We start from the raw sequence: 16,876 nt of genomic DNA on the forward strand, positions 1-16,876 counted from the left end.
GACCTGGTGCTTCTCTTGTCTACCTCACTCAGTCTGCACAAAGGTCCTGCCAAAGTAGGACCTACCCTGAAGGCTGAAAGCTTCTACGCCACAGAGGAAGGGGGATCGCTTGGTTTGGAGGAAGAGACAAAGTACATGGCCAGCAGTAAGTGGAAGTGGTGATCAACTCAGTTAGCCTGAGGCTCTTTCATGGTTGGGACAGGCATATTCAACAAGACTGTGTATGACTATATATCTTCCCAATGGAGATGGGAAAGGGTCCAAGCTAGCCACAACCTTCTCACTAACCCTAAGACTGTGTGTATGCACAGGAGACGTGAAAGAGATCAGCAGCCTGAGAATTGAAAGCACTCCCTTACCCACACACAGATCTATTGACAAAAGACAGAAGTCTTGCTCTTGCTGGTGGCTCTGCCTATTGGAGTGTCGTCCCATACACCAAACTGTTGAAGGTTCAATTCCCAGTCACAGCACATACCCAAGATGCAGGTTTGATCCCCGGTCAGGGCATGTATGGGAGGCAACTGACCGATGTTTCCCTCCCACATCCATGTTTCTCCCTCTCCCTCTCTCTCTCAAATCAATAAAGAACATCAAAAAACAAACAAACACATTCTCAGGTGAGGATTAAAAAAATAAAAGACAGAAGTCTTGGTGCTTGAACACATCCTCTGTCTAAGCATTAGGAGACCACTAAGCTACACACAGATTCCCATAGGAAGCCGGCTAAAAAATCAAAACAAGAACATTTAAAAAAAAAAGTTGATCAGAGATATTAATAGTTACACACCGCAGGGAAAATAGATTTCACAGATATAGCTTGGCCAAGTTATTAAGCAAACTAACTTAAGAAAGTAACAAAACAAAACAGTAATAACAAAAGGATCAACAACAATCTTCAGAGGAGAAAATTGGAATCCAAAGTTGCTGCAGATCTGTAATAGTAATACAATAAATATTAAAGTCCTTCAGGCTGAAATGAAATCACACTAATTGCACCACTCTGTAGCCTGGACAGCATATGTCATCCTGTGGTGCCTCAGGCAGCACCCCTCACCCTGTCCATCTACAAAGAAGATATAGGTGAGAGTGGGCTTCTCAAGACTCTTCTGAAGACCCTGCCCTGAACAGATACCACAGAACAGAGCGAGTCTCCCCAGCATCCAGTGACTGTGGGTGCAAAGGGGGCTGTGTCCTGAGAGAAACTTCCCAGCCAAGCTGCACTGCAGCTCAAAATGTGGCCCAGATTCCAGCTATCCCTGGGATGGCGTCTACTTGAGAGGCGATCAAGGATTCTTTTAAGAACTTTGCAAACCCTTGGTGTGGGAGAAGGAATTGAAGGAAGGATGTGAAATCCTGGTATTAATCTGGATTCCTCTGGACCCACCTAACCTAACTTCCTGAAGGGTCTGAGAATGCACAGCCCCCAGGTACCGGGAGAGACACACAGTATCCACATACCAACCTATATACAGGGTCAGAAATATCAACATGTAGTCAGTCAAATAGTGGTCTCCAAAAGATATGTCCAGGTCCTAATCCCTGGTACCTGTGAAGGTGGCCTTATTTGGAAACAGAGCCTTTGCAGATGTAATTAAGGATCTTGCAATGGGATCATGCTGGATTTAAGGTGGGCCCTAAATCTAGTGACATGTATCCCTTAAGAGACAGATTTGAAACACAGAGACACTGAGGAGTAGGCCATGTAAAGATGGGGGCAGAGATTGGAGTGATGCATCTACAAGCCGAGGAACACCATAGATTACCAGCAATCACCAGAAGCCAGAAGGGGGGCATGGAATGGATCCTCCTGCAGAGCCTCCAGAAGACACCGCCCTTCCAACACCTTGATTTTGACTGTTGGCTTCCAGAACCGGGAGAGAAGAAATTTCTGTTGTTTTAAGCCACCCCAGTTTATATTAATTTGTTATAGGAGCTACAAGAAACTAACACACAAGGGTATAACAGGAGTGGACCAAAGGCTGGATGACCCCATTCTGTCATCGCAATGCCCTAGTCATCTTTGGCAGCGCTGTTAGCTACTCCAGAGCTCCAGGACAATGCTTCTCAACCTTTTGGAAATAAAGTCATCTTGGTAAACAGAAGAATCTCAGTAGCAGAGTTCCACCCAGGTCCTCTGCCAAAAATGAAACAAGGACTTGAGAATCAGTACTCTGGAAGAAACTGAGTCGATACAGGAAGAGCCAGCCCCTCCCAGCTGAGCCTACTCCCATCCTTCTAGTGTAAGCTTAGGAGTGAGGGCTTGCGGAGGGGCTTTGAGGAGGGGCTACTCATCCATTTTCCATTTTAACACTAGTGTTCATGCTAGAGAGCAAAAGCTTGTCTTTCTGGAGAAGGAAAATATTCTTATGTTCCTTAAGAGTATGTTCCTGAAGTAGCAGAAATCAAATACACCCCTGGGACTTCCTGAAAAGTCATAGAATGCCCCAACCTGATGATTCCTCAAGACTTTACTAATTTATAATATTGTGTTCCACCAAGATCATCACTTTTTATTATCTTGCTGCTCTGAATTGAATCTCCCTTATTATTCTCATCTTCAGGGGCCATAAATTAAAATCATGCAGAGTTTATAATCTTACAGTTCATTATCTATGATTGGTATTATCACATTGCTTTTTTCTGGCCCTTCTATATCCTCTGACAAGAAATATGGCCACAGAGTCTAAATACCATCTAACCAATAAATGTTGAGCTAAAAAAACTCTAGTGACTACACTAACCTAAAGGGCACTAGTCACTCCTCCCTATCTCCACCACCAGCATACTTTCTGCCAAAAAGACAGGAAAAGTGAGATTCTAAAGAGTTGGGAGTTAGAACTGGATGTAGGTCGTTGCTTTGCCATTGCACAGATTGGGCATGTCACTTTCTCTCCTTTCACCTTTACCCTTTTCTCTGAAGGTCAAGGGACATTATGATACATCAGCCTGCTTTGTGAGGAACAACCCTACTTCAAGGGATAGGTAGTGATGTAATTAGTTGACTCGAAAAGGAATGAGCGGCCCATTCCTGAAAGTTCTGAACACCTCTCAGTGACATTCCAGAAGTGTCCCTATGAAACCTGGGAGGCTGGTCCCTTGCTTCTAAGACTGTTCTAGGTGTGTGGGTATAGGCCTCCTGTTAGATCCCAGGAAAAATAAACACAAGTTTCTGACAGTGGTGAGATTTCTCTAAGCTATGTTTAGATGTGTTTGTTCACTGAAGAATTTGATAAAGTAGATGGATGTATCCACAGTGGTGTCTGCCGTGGTCACTCACATCATTGTCCTTAGTGGCATGACATACTACCATGTTCGAAAATGCAGTAGTTTTTCAGAGAGATGGAAGTTGGCAACAATTACTAAAAAAATGGGCATTCCAGCCTTGACTGATTTATCTAATGGGAAAGGTTCACATCCAGTACATGCCTGGTTCTTGGGACCCAGCTTTATAAAAACATAAAGGCATTGATAGATTTCCACACTGAGAAGTGATTGGCCTTCCCCCCACTCCTTCCTTTCTTTTTCTCACAGCACTCAGTGTAGCACGCAGATGCCAGAGATCACACATAGAGGACAGAGGAGGGGAAATAGGCAAAGAGTGCCAATGACAAGCTGTTGGCATTGTTTTAAACATCGTTTAAACATTTTAAAAGCATCGGCTTTCAAAGTTATGAAGTCTGACTCCACAAAGTTTCTGAACAACTGATACTTGTCTCTCTCTCTTGATCTCACTGAACCATGGTCAAAATTCAATAGTTATCAAATAAAAAGCCTACAATAAGGAAAAATGCATGTACTGCCAGGACAACTTCTGGAGGTTGGGAATTGGGACCCAGAGGCAGCCCTAGGGGAGGTGGAATGGGAGTTAAGTGTAAAAGGGGGGTTCACATCAATAGTACAACAAATCTAGCTGTGCCTCAGAATCGTCTGAGACACTTATTAAAAACAAAATAGAACAAAGTCCCATGGAAACTGAAGCCGCCATGAGATACTGTATTTCATCTGCCACATGAACAAAAACGACAGTCTGACAATGTCAGGCGCTGGCGAGCATGGAAAGTCCGAGGGAAGAGTGCTCCACATCCCTCCTGGGGCATAAGCTGGTAGCACCACTTTGCAAAATGGATCGGCATTGCTCACTACAGTGAAGGCTGCACCCACGGCCCCGCAATCCCATCCTGAACCTTTGCTCCGGGAACGCTCTTAGAAATGCACGTGCACCAAGGCATATATGAGAGTGAGCGCGTCAGTGCTGCTGGCAATGGAGAAACCTGGAAACAACCCAAACGTCTAATGAGAGCAGAAGAGAGACACCGTGAGATTTTCATGCAATGGATTCAAAACTAAATGAGCCTCAGCGACAAGCATCAAAATGGACAAATCACAAAACAACAGTGTTACGCCATTTATATGACAGTTTGCAAACCTAGTTCATATGTTGTGTGGGGCTACATCATGAGTGGTAAGGCCATGAACAAAAGCAAATGAATGGTGAACATAAAATACAGGGTGGTGGTTACCTCTGAGAAAGGACGAGATAATTTTTTTTTTTTTTTTTTTTATCAATGAGAGAGAGAGAGAGGAAGAGAGGGAGGGAGACTTATTGTTCCACTTATAGGAAGAGATTTTTTATCTAGTGGGGGACAGAAGAGATCGTAAACGGATGGACAACATTCAAATTCTTACATTTGGTGGTGAGAACACAAGTGTTGATTTTATTGTCATCTTTAACTCATGCATATATGTTATATCTACTTTTGTGTACATGCTAAGTTTTGTAATAAAATTTTGAAAACACACAGATTTTTAGACTCCATCTCAGAGCCACTGAATCAGAGTCTGAGGCTGTGGGGCCTATGCAGTATTTTTTGTAACTTCTCCAGATGATTTGGATGCACTGTCAGGGTAAGAGCCACTCACCTACATACAAGCACACACGCCCTACAGTACACATCAATATCCAGGTGAAAGCATCTTAAAATATAAATCAAGGTCAGGCAATTTCAAGAGTCATAAAAAAAGAAAAGGTCAGCCTGTGAGAGTGTGTAGGAAGAAAAGGTCTCTCACTGCAGGGTTCAAGGCTGACGGAGAAGCCCGAGAGCATTAGTTATTTTTGTGCCACTTCCAATGGCCCCCATGAGCTTACCTGAGCCCTGTCCATATTAGATTCCCAGTAAGATAATCACCCCCAAGAAATGGGCCCAGGGCAGGCTCTTGCCATAACTTTTGCTACGAAGAGGAAACACAATGTGGTAGAGTGTCCAGGTCTAGGACACATCACGACAGACATCAAGACCTGGACCGACACGCACAAGCCGTGTGACCTTTAGCCAGCCACTTCCTCTCTCTGAGCCCTAGCTTTTTCATCTTCCCTGTCTCCCTCATAAAGCTGGAATCCAGAGAGACAGTGCAGGTGAAAGGGCTTTGTAAACTAAAAGTACCATGTCAGTTATTATTTCTTCCTAAAAGCCAAAAACACAGGCTGTCAATTCCAATCATCAGTTATCTGGGTCCAAGGAATTAAAAGCTCTAAGATTTGCCTTAAAGGGACCTGAAGGCAGGAGTAGAGCTTGGTGCCTCCACATCTCTCTCTAAAATCTCAGCAAATATTTAACAAGCACCCACTACTTCTTCAGAGCCGAACTTTTCCAGTCCAAACTAACTCAGAAGGGGAACATTCATAAACAGATCAAGACTACTTGAAGCACCTTGCAAAGCTAAGCAGCCTGAATATTCATTAGTGGCTTTGAAACTAACATTTTCCCAGTTACCCAGTACCTTCAAAATTAGGAATGCCAGATTAAGCAAATAAAAGTGCAGGGCACTCAATTACATTTAAGATTTTTAGTATCATTGGAATAATTTTTAAAGTATAAATATGCCCCAACTATTGCATGTGATATGTGAAAAAAATCATTTGTTGCTCAAGTTTAACTGGTGTCTTGTGCTTTGTCTGGCAACCCTGTTCCAAATGGACAAACAGATTAGCGCTTCCTCCCACATCTTACATTGGGAAATCTGCATGAAAGAGAGTTATGAAATCCTGTTTCCTTTACTTGGTAAGAGAGTAAAGGGTTGGATTGATCTTGAAATTGGACTTGCATCTCTCCTTCCTTGCATTGCCCAAGAAGACATGCAGACGCACAGATACTAAAAGCAGGTTTGAAAGGAAATGGAACAGAGCAGGGGTCAGGAAGCTGTAACCTTTCAAACAGAAAGTGACATTCCAGCCCTGTCCTGGCCCATCCAGAACACTTGGCAGTGGCCTCTGCCCTTACCTCTGGGCATCTCCTTCGAATGCTCTGCCTCGGGCCCGTCCAACAGGTCCATCTGGGAGGCCTCCTCGGAGGGGACGCGGCGCCAGGACCAGCTCTGGTTCCCGAGGTCATGCAGCGGAGGGGAATACTCCAGCTCGCAGGGGAAGTCAAAGCTGCACTCCAGACCTGCAAGGACAGCCAAGGGTCAGCGGAGCAAACCGTTTCCCAAACGTGACCTCCTAGCCCCACAGCCTTGCGCCTCCACTCCAGGAAGCTGGCCTTCCTCTCACACAAATCTCCACCCTATGCCGAGGTGGCAGGTTGTCAACTTCACAGGTGGCTGGGTCCCTCCTGGTGAAAAAGGGGCTAAGAGAGAAAAAAGGGTCCTTGTATGACTCAGACTATGGGAGTTGTCCTCAGAGAAAGGAAGGTAAAAAAAGAGCTAAGAGGCTGGATCATGAGAAGCTCTGCATCCTAGGAGGCTACCTGCTGACTTGGAGAGGGCCTGAGGTCTAGTGGGCAGAGCCTGACTTTGCAACCAGATAGGTCTGAATCTAAGTCTGGCTCTGCCATTTACCAGCTGGGTGACCTCTTTGGCTTCAAAATTTCACACATGTACCTTGGGGGTGGTAACACCTACTTCTGGAGTTTGCTGTAAGAATTAGAGGGTGATGCATTATCCATATACATGAGCCTATTCCATCTTCGATGCTCAGGAAAAATCCTAGTCAGATCTGCCCTATTTAAGAAAAAGCCAAAGGGAACGCAAGTCTTGTTCATGTCCCCGTTTACCAGCCCTATTGTCTACCCTTCAACCTCCCCTCCAGAGAACAGGCCAAGGCTATGGCAGCTAATCCAGGTTATTGTCTCTTGGGGAGAGAATAGGGAAGGTCACTAGGTAAGGAGGAAGAGTGAAGAGAGGCGACAGGCCACGCCCTGGGTTTTTCATGATCTTTTTCTGGGCTTCTTTGGTGAAGAATCTTCCTTGTGTTCAAATCATTCCACGTTTGCCCTACTCTTAGGATGCACTCACCTTCCCTTTCGCTTCCTCACTCATTGTGCATTGCCCAAAGTGGATGAAGCGCTTTCTACCTGGCAGGCTCTCAATGCCAGCTGAAGCACCAATAGAATAAGTACCGAAATGCAATTCTTCATCCACTTGTACTTCACCATCTCCCCTTAGCACGGGGCTGTGAGAAAGAATGTGATATAAAGGACAAGCCACTGACTTGGAGATTCCAGGGAATCTGGTGGTATCCAGGCTTGGCCAGCCTCTTCTTACGTATGGAACTTGGTGCCCTCAACTGCAGAACAAGGGGTTTGGACAAGATGATTCTAGAAACAAGAACCCCGTAAAACTTGGGTTCCAGCTCCAGCTCGGCCACTGATTTGAGGGTTACCTTGAATAAGCCACTTAACCTCACTGGGCCTCAAGTTCTTCAAAACGATACCTAGACTAGCTGTTTTCTAAAGCTCCATTTTGATGTGACTTTTTAAAGGTTCCACATCCTTGCTCTCAGAGGGGTTATAACTAATTTGATAAATCAATCTGTGTGATGGTGCTAATGGGTGCTAAGTCCTAATTATTATTGTGTTTTAATCACTGATTCTGGGCTACTGCCATCTTGTTATCCAAGATGAGTCTGCTGTTGAGAATTTCCGAATGCAGAGAAGTTAGGCCAATTCTAGTGCAGGCAGCTGGGCACTCGGTTTTCATGCCCTTAGGAAGCTGGCCCTGTCCTGGAGCTGGAGTAAAATAATTCCCACTGACACCAGACAAACTAAGTTTGGGGGGGGGAGGGGGTCCTTCAATTACACTTCTATTAAGTGTCTTTCTGCTCTCTGCCAGTAGAGATTTATGTACCAGCTGCTCTCCAGGAACTGCCATTCTTCTGGTCCTAAGGTTAATACCACTCGCCCCTTCGTGATTCAGACAATTCACCTTTATAATGGCAACAGGCAGAGCCGGCCTTGTCTGCGTTGACATGACACTTGCTGCCTACATATTTTATCAGCCTAGAAGGCTTTCTCCTGCCTCTGGGGGCTGAGCTGTTGCTATGAATTGGTACCATAAACCGTAGGCTGCCTTAATCTTCAAGACTTTCTTGCCAGGCATCTGGTTCTGATAGCAGAACGCAAGGAGAAAACTGATCCAACATTTTGTACTCTGCAACACAAAATTATCCTCATGAGGAAAGGTGTAGCCACTAAATGTGGCTCTTCTGGGCAGGGTCAAAAAGACCCATCCACATTAGGGAGTGATCAAGTCAGGAGCTGGGAAAGAAAATGACTGGCTGCCCCCAAGTCACATCGACAATTATTGGTACCTTTCTCAAAGCCTCAACTTCCATGGCCCAGCTTCTGCCTTAGTTTTTCCTCCAATTAAAGTCATCCTATTTCTATTTGGGACAGATGTGTGACGTGCATTCTCAGACACCGCCTGGCAAATGTGCCTCGTGTGCATATTAGATAAACAGACAACAGAATATGCAGTCCCATCATCAAGTTTCATCAACCCTGGGATCTCTGGGCCCTGAAGAGTCTAATAACTGGCTGTGCTTGGACCAGACCCTGCCTGTGAAACAGGCCAGGCAGACTCTCCAATTATCAAATGGGTTCATTTTGAAATCCTTGCTCCAAGGCAGCCTCACTTTAGTTGTCAAAGCTGTACTCTTTGGCTTTAAATAGAAATGGAGTTAACATTACCGCTCACTTTTGGCGAAATTAAATTGGGCTTTCCTACATTCTGATTTAATTTCTCATAAAACATCAAGATGGGTTTCCTTATATTGGGCTAGCCTAAGTGCCTTTTGTACAATAATACTTGGGATGTATCTTTCCTTAAAACACCAGGTTAAGTCTCATTTTCCTCGCATCTTTTTGAGGTTCTAGACCTAGTTTGCCTCTAGAACCTCTTTCCTTAACCCTCCCCTGACTCAGTCCCTGTGACATAGGGGCTGTCAGAGCGATCAAGGGCTCCAGTGAAGTGTTTAGCCGTTAGCAACCCAATGGCAGAGGCAGGTCCTCACCCAAGGAAAGGGCTGGGGAATAACTCTCACTGAGTCCCAGCTATCTGCCAGAGACTATGCTAGGTATTTTCTTATGTCACTTTATTTAATCTGCAGAAAAACAATGAGAAGTGAATGATGTCCTCTCCCTACAGATGAGAAAACTGAGGCTCAGGAAGTTTATTCTACTTGCCCAAAGATCAAAGGACTACCCTGAGGCAGAGCCAGACTGTGACCCAGGGCTGGACAATGATGAAGATCCGGGCATTCTTCATCACACCTCTGTGGCTTCAGGACCTCAACCTACTTAAAGCAGCAGCAGTAGAGATGGTGAAGAGCTTGACGATGGATCACACATGTGGGATAAAGGAGACGCTGAAATAAGTATGACTCAAAAAAACCCTCAATCCACTATTGTATTTTGCTTATTGGACCCAAAGTCTGCAACCTCTTCAGATCTGCAAAGGCTTCTCCACTGCCCTAAGGGGACAGACAGATATTTCCTCTGTGTCGGGCCCATTTGCAAAGTGACTGTGATCTTCAGAAGAATCCAGAGTTCTCAACCCTACTTTTGCACCCATTAGGACCCAGGAGGATCTAACTGCTGAAAAACGCAATGAGAAAAAGACACAATTTTCAGAACATGCTGATTGCATAGTTGAAATCACAACTACCCACCTTCTAGTCATACCCATCATGAAAGAAAGAAGGTCACTCCCATCATGAAAGAAAGGTAAGGTAATGGAACCTCCTGGAAACAATTCGTCTGCTGAGGGTCAAGTGCTTGAAGGGAAAAATCTTGGCGGGGCAGTGAGCATAGTTCCCAGCTCAGTCCTGCCAACAGCAGCTGAGGGACCTCAGCAAGTCTATTCCCCTCTCTATGTCTAGTTTTGTGCATTTGAAAAATGGAAGAAATCGAGCATACACTCTCTACAGTGCCCTCCATCTATGAAGATCATTTATTCCATTGGGCTCATTCTGGGCCAACACAACCAAACTTACAGACTGTCAGTCAGTCACTTTCACTCTGTATTCCTCTAAATGAGGGCTTGTTGCCATCCCTAGAAGCAGATTCCCCATGGAAGGAGACTGGATGTGCATCACACTCAACAGGGACTCAGTTTATCTCAAAGTTCTCAAAGAATTAAGAAGGAAAATACAGGTAAGTTTTACAGATGACTGTTCCAGGGTGAGTGTGAGTGAGTGAGTGGTGAGTGTGTTTTCACACATTTTTATCAGTTTGTACCTATATTCTGAACCCTTCCAGGGTATGAAACACATTTCAAAAACTGAACCCATTAGCAGTTGGCTTCAAGACATTGTCCTGGTATAAAATGCAGGCATTCAGAAGACTGTTACAGTAATGGACCAGAAAACCCATGGTGACCCTGCCCAGAAAGATGCCCAGTTCCCTTTTCAAATTCCCTTGGCTGTAGAAAAGTTGGCAATGACCACCCACCCTGACACTGAGTCTGAGGGTGGAAATCTAGCCTCTAGGTATGTGTGAGACTACCAAGGTAGTCATGCCCAAGCTACTCAGGCAGAGATGGGGCCTTCCAGCCTGAGCCACATGAAGGAGACTGCATGGGTGTTCCAGGCACTGTCCATAACACCACAGAAGGATAGCAGGGATATATGGTGTACTTCGGACACTCAGATCTTCCCTTGGGTGGTCTTTGAAAACCTAACAGTTCTCCTTTGTTTCCAGACTAAACTCAAGCTCAAAAAAAAATTTTTAAAAATCCCTTGAGTCAAAGCCTTTTGTGCCTTTTTGATCTTGACCTTGGAACCCCAGAGGCCTCCCATTAGCTTCTTCAGTCACCTTAGCCAATTTCAAGTTAGGGGACAAGCAACCTCCTTTAGTTTTTAAGACACTCATTTAAAGGCTGACCAGTTTCCAGATGACCACAGGCTGGCAGGGGCCTTAAGAGCAGCTGCCTTGGGGCAGGTCACAGGAATCCATGGGTTAAGGTCACTCAGTCTCAGCCCATAACAAATATTTTCTGGAAGCAAGTATTACAGAGTGAAAACCAGTAATTATCATCATCATCATAATAAAAGAACACACATTTATCAATCCCACTGATACTTCACCCTTTTTCATTTTGTCTCTCATTATAAGTGTTTCAGAAGTCAAGCTTGGGGTCAGACTTAAGTTCTTGACTCTGGCAATAAGCTAGCAAAAACATACATGGCTAGGTTTCAAATGTCTCGCAATAATTCAATGGCCCAAATAGTCTCCAGTAAGGCTGTCTGTATTCTCTCATCCTACATGTACTCTTTTGCCAGTAAATTGCTTTTGCTGGTTGCTGGAAGCTCCGTGCTGGAGAGCAGGTCTGTGCACAGGAGAAGATACAGTGAGAACAGAGGAGGGGAAGCAGTGGCTTAGGAGTGAGGGAGAAAGGCCACTAGCGAATTCTTGGAAACTCTTCAAACTCTGGGCCAATCAGCCTGTGCTTTTGGGCAATCCATTTAGCCACTTGGGTCTTGGTTTTCTTGTGTATAAACCTGAGATATTTATGCAGTAATGATGCTGATATAGAAAACACCTGCTGTGACGACCATATAAGGACATGAATGTGGAAGTGCCTTCTTAACTATGAGATGCTGTGCATGGATGTTATTACCACCTTGTCTCCCTGAGCCTCAGATTTCCCAGTAGGAACAGGGATAAGCTGAACTGACCTAACCTTGGAGGACCCAGGGAGATGCTGACTAGAGCAGGTGCCCCTCTTCCTTGCTCCCTTTCATATCCACACTTCAGGGGACACCAGGGTATCTGGAGAGTAGTTAGGAGCATAGATGCTGCATGGAGTCAGGCGGCTCAAGATGAACACTCAGCTCTGTCCCTTTACTAGATGCGTATCTCAGGGCAAATTATTTAAATTCTCTGTGCCTCACTTTTTCATCTGTAAAATGGGACTTAAAGCAGGGATCACCACAGGGAATTGGGAGGAAGATTAGCTGCAGCTCGTACATCACGCAATTAGTGCAGTGACTCGCATGTGGCTTATTATGAAATGGCGGCGTCATCACTGTGGCCCTTCAGGTGGCTCTGGGGTCAGCCAGAGCAGAGGACAGCTAAGGGGCTGCGTGCCCAGCACTGAAGGCAGAAACGCTGACTACGTCAAACCTCATGGCAACTCCTTATTCAATCTTTGCTTTCTGGCGCCAATCAAGCTTCCCTTTGGAAGTGAAATCACGCCAGACCTTGAGTAAGAAGAGCTGGAGTCTAGCCCTGGCTCGGGGATGTGACTTCTAGCAAATCTTCAACCTCTCTAGGCTCAGTTCCTCATCTGAAAACATGAATCAGAGAAACAAGATGATTCCTAGGTCTCTTCATCTCTACCATTCTAAGACCAATTTCGCCTTTTGGGCAGTTGGCCAAAACAAGCTCTCTAACTTGGCTCTAGCCAGTGAGTCAGCAGAACCCCAAGAGTCCTGACTTGCAACCCAGGATCGAATAATTAGGGGCTTCTATTCTCCCCTGTCTAGGTTATCTCCCAAAGGGACACTTACCCTACCAGTCACCTTTGATATTAATCCACCAGCTGCCATCAACATCTGGCCACTCACTTCATAAAACTAAGTACCAATCCTGGCCCCTGCCTGCCCCCTCTCACAACCACTATTCATTTGTCATGGGGCCCTAGAACTGAAATCATTCACTTCCCACCAGCTTGCTCCCTGGAATGCATCTGGGAACCAATCACCCAATTCAAGACATCTGTTTAGTTCACTTATAATCAAGCTGCAGTGAAGAGGGGCCAAGTCTCCTTCAATGAATCAATTATATAAACACAGCCTCGGAAGACAGTCTTGGAAGAGGCTGTATAGCATGCAGGCCCACATGGTGGGACATAGGCACCGAAACCTTAACTCTCATTCCTCTTATCTGTGGCCCGAACAATGATACAGAAAAAAACAAATGGGACTTTGCTCTGCATCCCAGAACAGAAAATAGGAAATTAAAATAGTAGGCATTCTGAAGTTACTAGCCCAGCCTCCTCATTTTACAGATGGGAAAATTGAAGCTTAGGAGGATAAAGTAATGTGGCAAAAGTGGATTAGCCCAGGGCCTGGAGAAGTAAGAGCCTGGAGACCAGAACTCAGGTTGGACTTCCAGCCCAGTTCTCTGCCTCTGATTTCCAGGATGCGTCATGGAAGATGACCATCCACGCGGGGTCTCTAACAGAATGGAGCAGGCTCCAGAGGGCATGGTAGCAACCCTAGTGGTATGATTACTGCTCAGCATGACACCCATCCAAATGAGATCATTCCTGAAACCAGAAGGTTGGCAGACAGCTCTGAGTAATGCGGCATCCGCAACAACCAGAGGAGGCTGTTGGTCATAGAAGATCTCTCCCTCAGAACGTGCAAAATGGCCCTCCCGCTTGCACATCCGTGTCTGCTGCTGAGGATGTGCTGGAGGTTGGAGGTGAATATGGAGTTCATCTCCGATGCCCAAAAAACAAGTCTCAAAACAAGCAGACATTGAGTTACATGTGGGCTCTACCAAACAGATGGCCTGGGTGTGAATCTCAGCTTTGCCACCAGCCCCAGGCAGAGCACTGACCTCTCTCTGCCTACTTTCCTCATTTGTAAGATGAGGCTCTTTGACCAGGCTGCTTTGGGTCCTGACAGCTCACAATTTCCACAAATTTCTCATGAACCAAATTATTCTAGTCGTCTACTCCAATGCTAAAATTCTATTAATCTGAGGTCTCTTCTGACATAAGGCAACCCAAAGTTGCTCTTGACAAAACATTTCATTTTAAGAGGATTTCCTCTCATTTTTATCACTCTTGATCAGTCGTTTTCCTGCATATGTTTTGGACACATGTCTTTCTCGGCTGGTTAGAAATGCTCAGTATAATATGCAGATGTCTCAAAGCTGTCAAAACAAAAATTCCTCAGCTCACTTATGTCTAGTGAATATGCTTTTTAAGATTAAGAGATAAAATAAGCCTTCCCAAAGTACTTAAAGTCACAGCTTTGAATTAGAAACCAAAGCATGTCCAGCCCAGGTACTGTTCTTCTTTGAAACATATGTCTTCCCTGAAACCAGTTAGTATGACTTTAGGAATAGAGGGCTGTTGGGAATAGCCCTGTCCTTTCACAAAACAGAGACCCTCAGGGGTTGAAAAGCTCCAGGTTGGGGATTGAGAGACCTGCATATTGTCCCAGTTTGCCCCTGGATTGCTCAGCAAATGTTGCAGTTTCATCTTAATATTTTTATTAAGAGCCCAACTGAGGACAACCACTGGATTAAGTCCTAGGGATGCAAAAATGGAACAAGATGTGGATCCCTTGACCTCTAAGGGGGAAATACCACATGTAGGGAGGGATGCAAAAATGACCCTCGGGAGGGAGGTCAAAATCGGATAAAGCATTAGGGAGTCACCTGCCCAGGTGTGAAAGCTGAGACCTGCTAGCAGGGCAAAGAACACATGGACAGAAGCCTAGACAGCCCCGAGCGGTCCTTTCCATGCTTGTCTGTCTTGTCTGTCTACCTGTCTCTCTCGCTCTCAGCTTCTCTCTCTTTCTCTGTCCCTCTTTCTTTCCCTTTTGCCAATGCTTTTCCCTCTCTTGCTGTGACAACTGTTTTAAATGGATATCTTTGGACTTGCTTTTCTTGTCCTTGTGTCAGCTGGTTAATCATTTATTACATTTTAACCTGACTTGTTTCCTTTCTGCCTCTTTTTACTCAATCTGCCACCAACATAGAGATAGGTTGTTGGTATTTATCGAGTGTGTCCATGTATCTTCATTTTAAAGGTAAGAGATGTGATCGAGTGGAGCCTTTTAAACAAGTCTCTCCTTGAAACACCTAAGCCAACCGCTTTTTATTTAATATCCATGGACTGAGTTCACTGGTTCTGAGCAGGCCAGTGGTCTTCAGTGCGACAGATGTTCCCTGCTCTTGGTCTTGGATGGCTGCTGGCGCTGCTGTCCCCATTGGGACTCAGCCTTTAGGGTGAATTCATCCAGAGGCCTTTTGCTTGCCATGCTGTAGATAAAAATAGAGAGGCATGGACTAGGAAAGAACTTGACTTTCCTGCTCAATGGAGCTGGGATGGGAAGAAGACACCAGAAGGCCTGGCTTACCAGGGCAGAAGAATTGGTGAGAAAGCTTTCAGCCCTGACAACGGTCCACAGGGGAGCTGGGAGCTGCTTTACACTGACGCCAGGCTCTTGAGGGTGGAAGGGTTGACCGCGGTTAAATATGTAATTTCAGAAATGTGAAAACAAGGACTCCTGCCAGAGCTCTGAAGTAAACCCTACAGGGGACTGGAGACCCTTCTTGTTTTCCAGTTTTGATTCTGTGGTAGGTTTGTTTGTTTTTTCTTTTCTTTTGGAGAGAGAAGTATATTTAATTACCCAATCTTTTCAATCAAAGAAATAGATATATTAACAGGACTGGTGATGGGGGTAGTGGTAGCAGGGAAAGTAAGTAAAAAGGCTAATTTTTCTTTCTTTCCAAAAGCAACGGTCCCTAAATTGGATGGTCCAGTGGGCTTGAAAGTAGGCGAAGTTTTAATAGAACTTTTATTTAAAGTCCAACAATGAGTTTGTTGTGCCCAGATGTTGGGGTATTGAGAGGAATCTTTCTTTTCCAGGAGTTAAAGTTGTAGGCATCGGAGGACTGGAAGGCTGAAGAATTGTTATTTGTTTATTAGAGTTGTCAGAACAAAATTACTACAAACTGAGGGGGCTTAAAGCAACAGAATTTATTTTCTCACAGTTCAGGAGGCCAGAAGTCCAAAATCAAGGCTTCATCTGGGCCATGCTCTCTCTGACAGCTCTAGGGGAGAATCTGTCCCATGCCTTTCTCGTAGCTTCTGGTGACTGCCAGCCATCCTTGGCGTTCCTTGGTTTATAGATGCATCACTCTAATCTCTGACTCCATCTTTACATGGTGCTCATCCTGTGTGTGTCTTTGTCTGTTTACTCTTATTATAAGGACGCCAGTTATACTGAATTAGGGCTCCCTCTAATCCACGATGGACTCAACTTGATTGCATCTGCAAAGACCCTGTTTCCAAATAAGATCCCATGCACAGGTACTAGGGATTGGGAGTTCAACACGTCTTGGCCGGGGGCACAATTCAACTGATAACAGGGACTCTAGCCTATGGTGGGGAAGACAAGATGAACCATGGTGCCTGGGGGTCCTATGCTCACATTGAGGAAGGGGTAAATTACCTGGCCTGCTTGGGACAGTCTCAATTTAGGGACATTAAACTGGTCCTACAGTTTCCAAGATCTTGAATATCAGACTTGTCGTTCGGTCCAAACACCAGGTTGTCTAGGGAACAAGAGCCCTCTCATGAAGACGAGGCTTTATCTTTGAATTAACTCTGTGATGTGGTAGAGAGAGCACTCAACTTGGAGTCAGGAAATCTGGGTTCGGTCTTCTCTCACTGTCCACCTGCTCCATAACTTGGGAGCATGAATAAACTTCTTTGGCCCTCAGTTTACATTTCTATAAAAATGTTATAAAATAATATCCACCCACCACAATTTTATAATAAGCTTAAGTGAGAAAAGGGGGTATAAAAGAGTTTTGTAAAGTATCAAACTTTTTTTTTTTTTTTCCATATAAGA

General features: G+C 44.9%; 1 protein-coding gene across 1 annotated transcript in view; it reads right to left on the reverse strand.

The window, feature by feature from the left end:
* ALK (ALK receptor tyrosine kinase) overlaps positions 1 to 16,876 on the reverse strand; it is a 511,088-nt gene that overhangs the window by 341,417 nt on the left and 152,795 nt on the right. The window contains exon 3 of the mRNA XM_087823828.1: positions 6,282 to 6,446. Coding sequence (XP_087679954.1) covers positions 6,282 to 6,446 — 165 coding nt within the window. The remainder of the gene's footprint in view (positions 1 to 6,281; positions 6,447 to 16,876) is intronic.

This window comes from Miniopterus natalensis, chromosome 13 (genome assembly GCF_054644295.1).
Source record: "Miniopterus natalensis isolate mMinNat1 chromosome 13, mMinNat1.hap1, whole genome shotgun sequence".
NCBI classification, from domain to species: Eukaryota; Metazoa; Chordata; class Mammalia; order Chiroptera; family Miniopteridae; genus Miniopterus; species Miniopterus natalensis.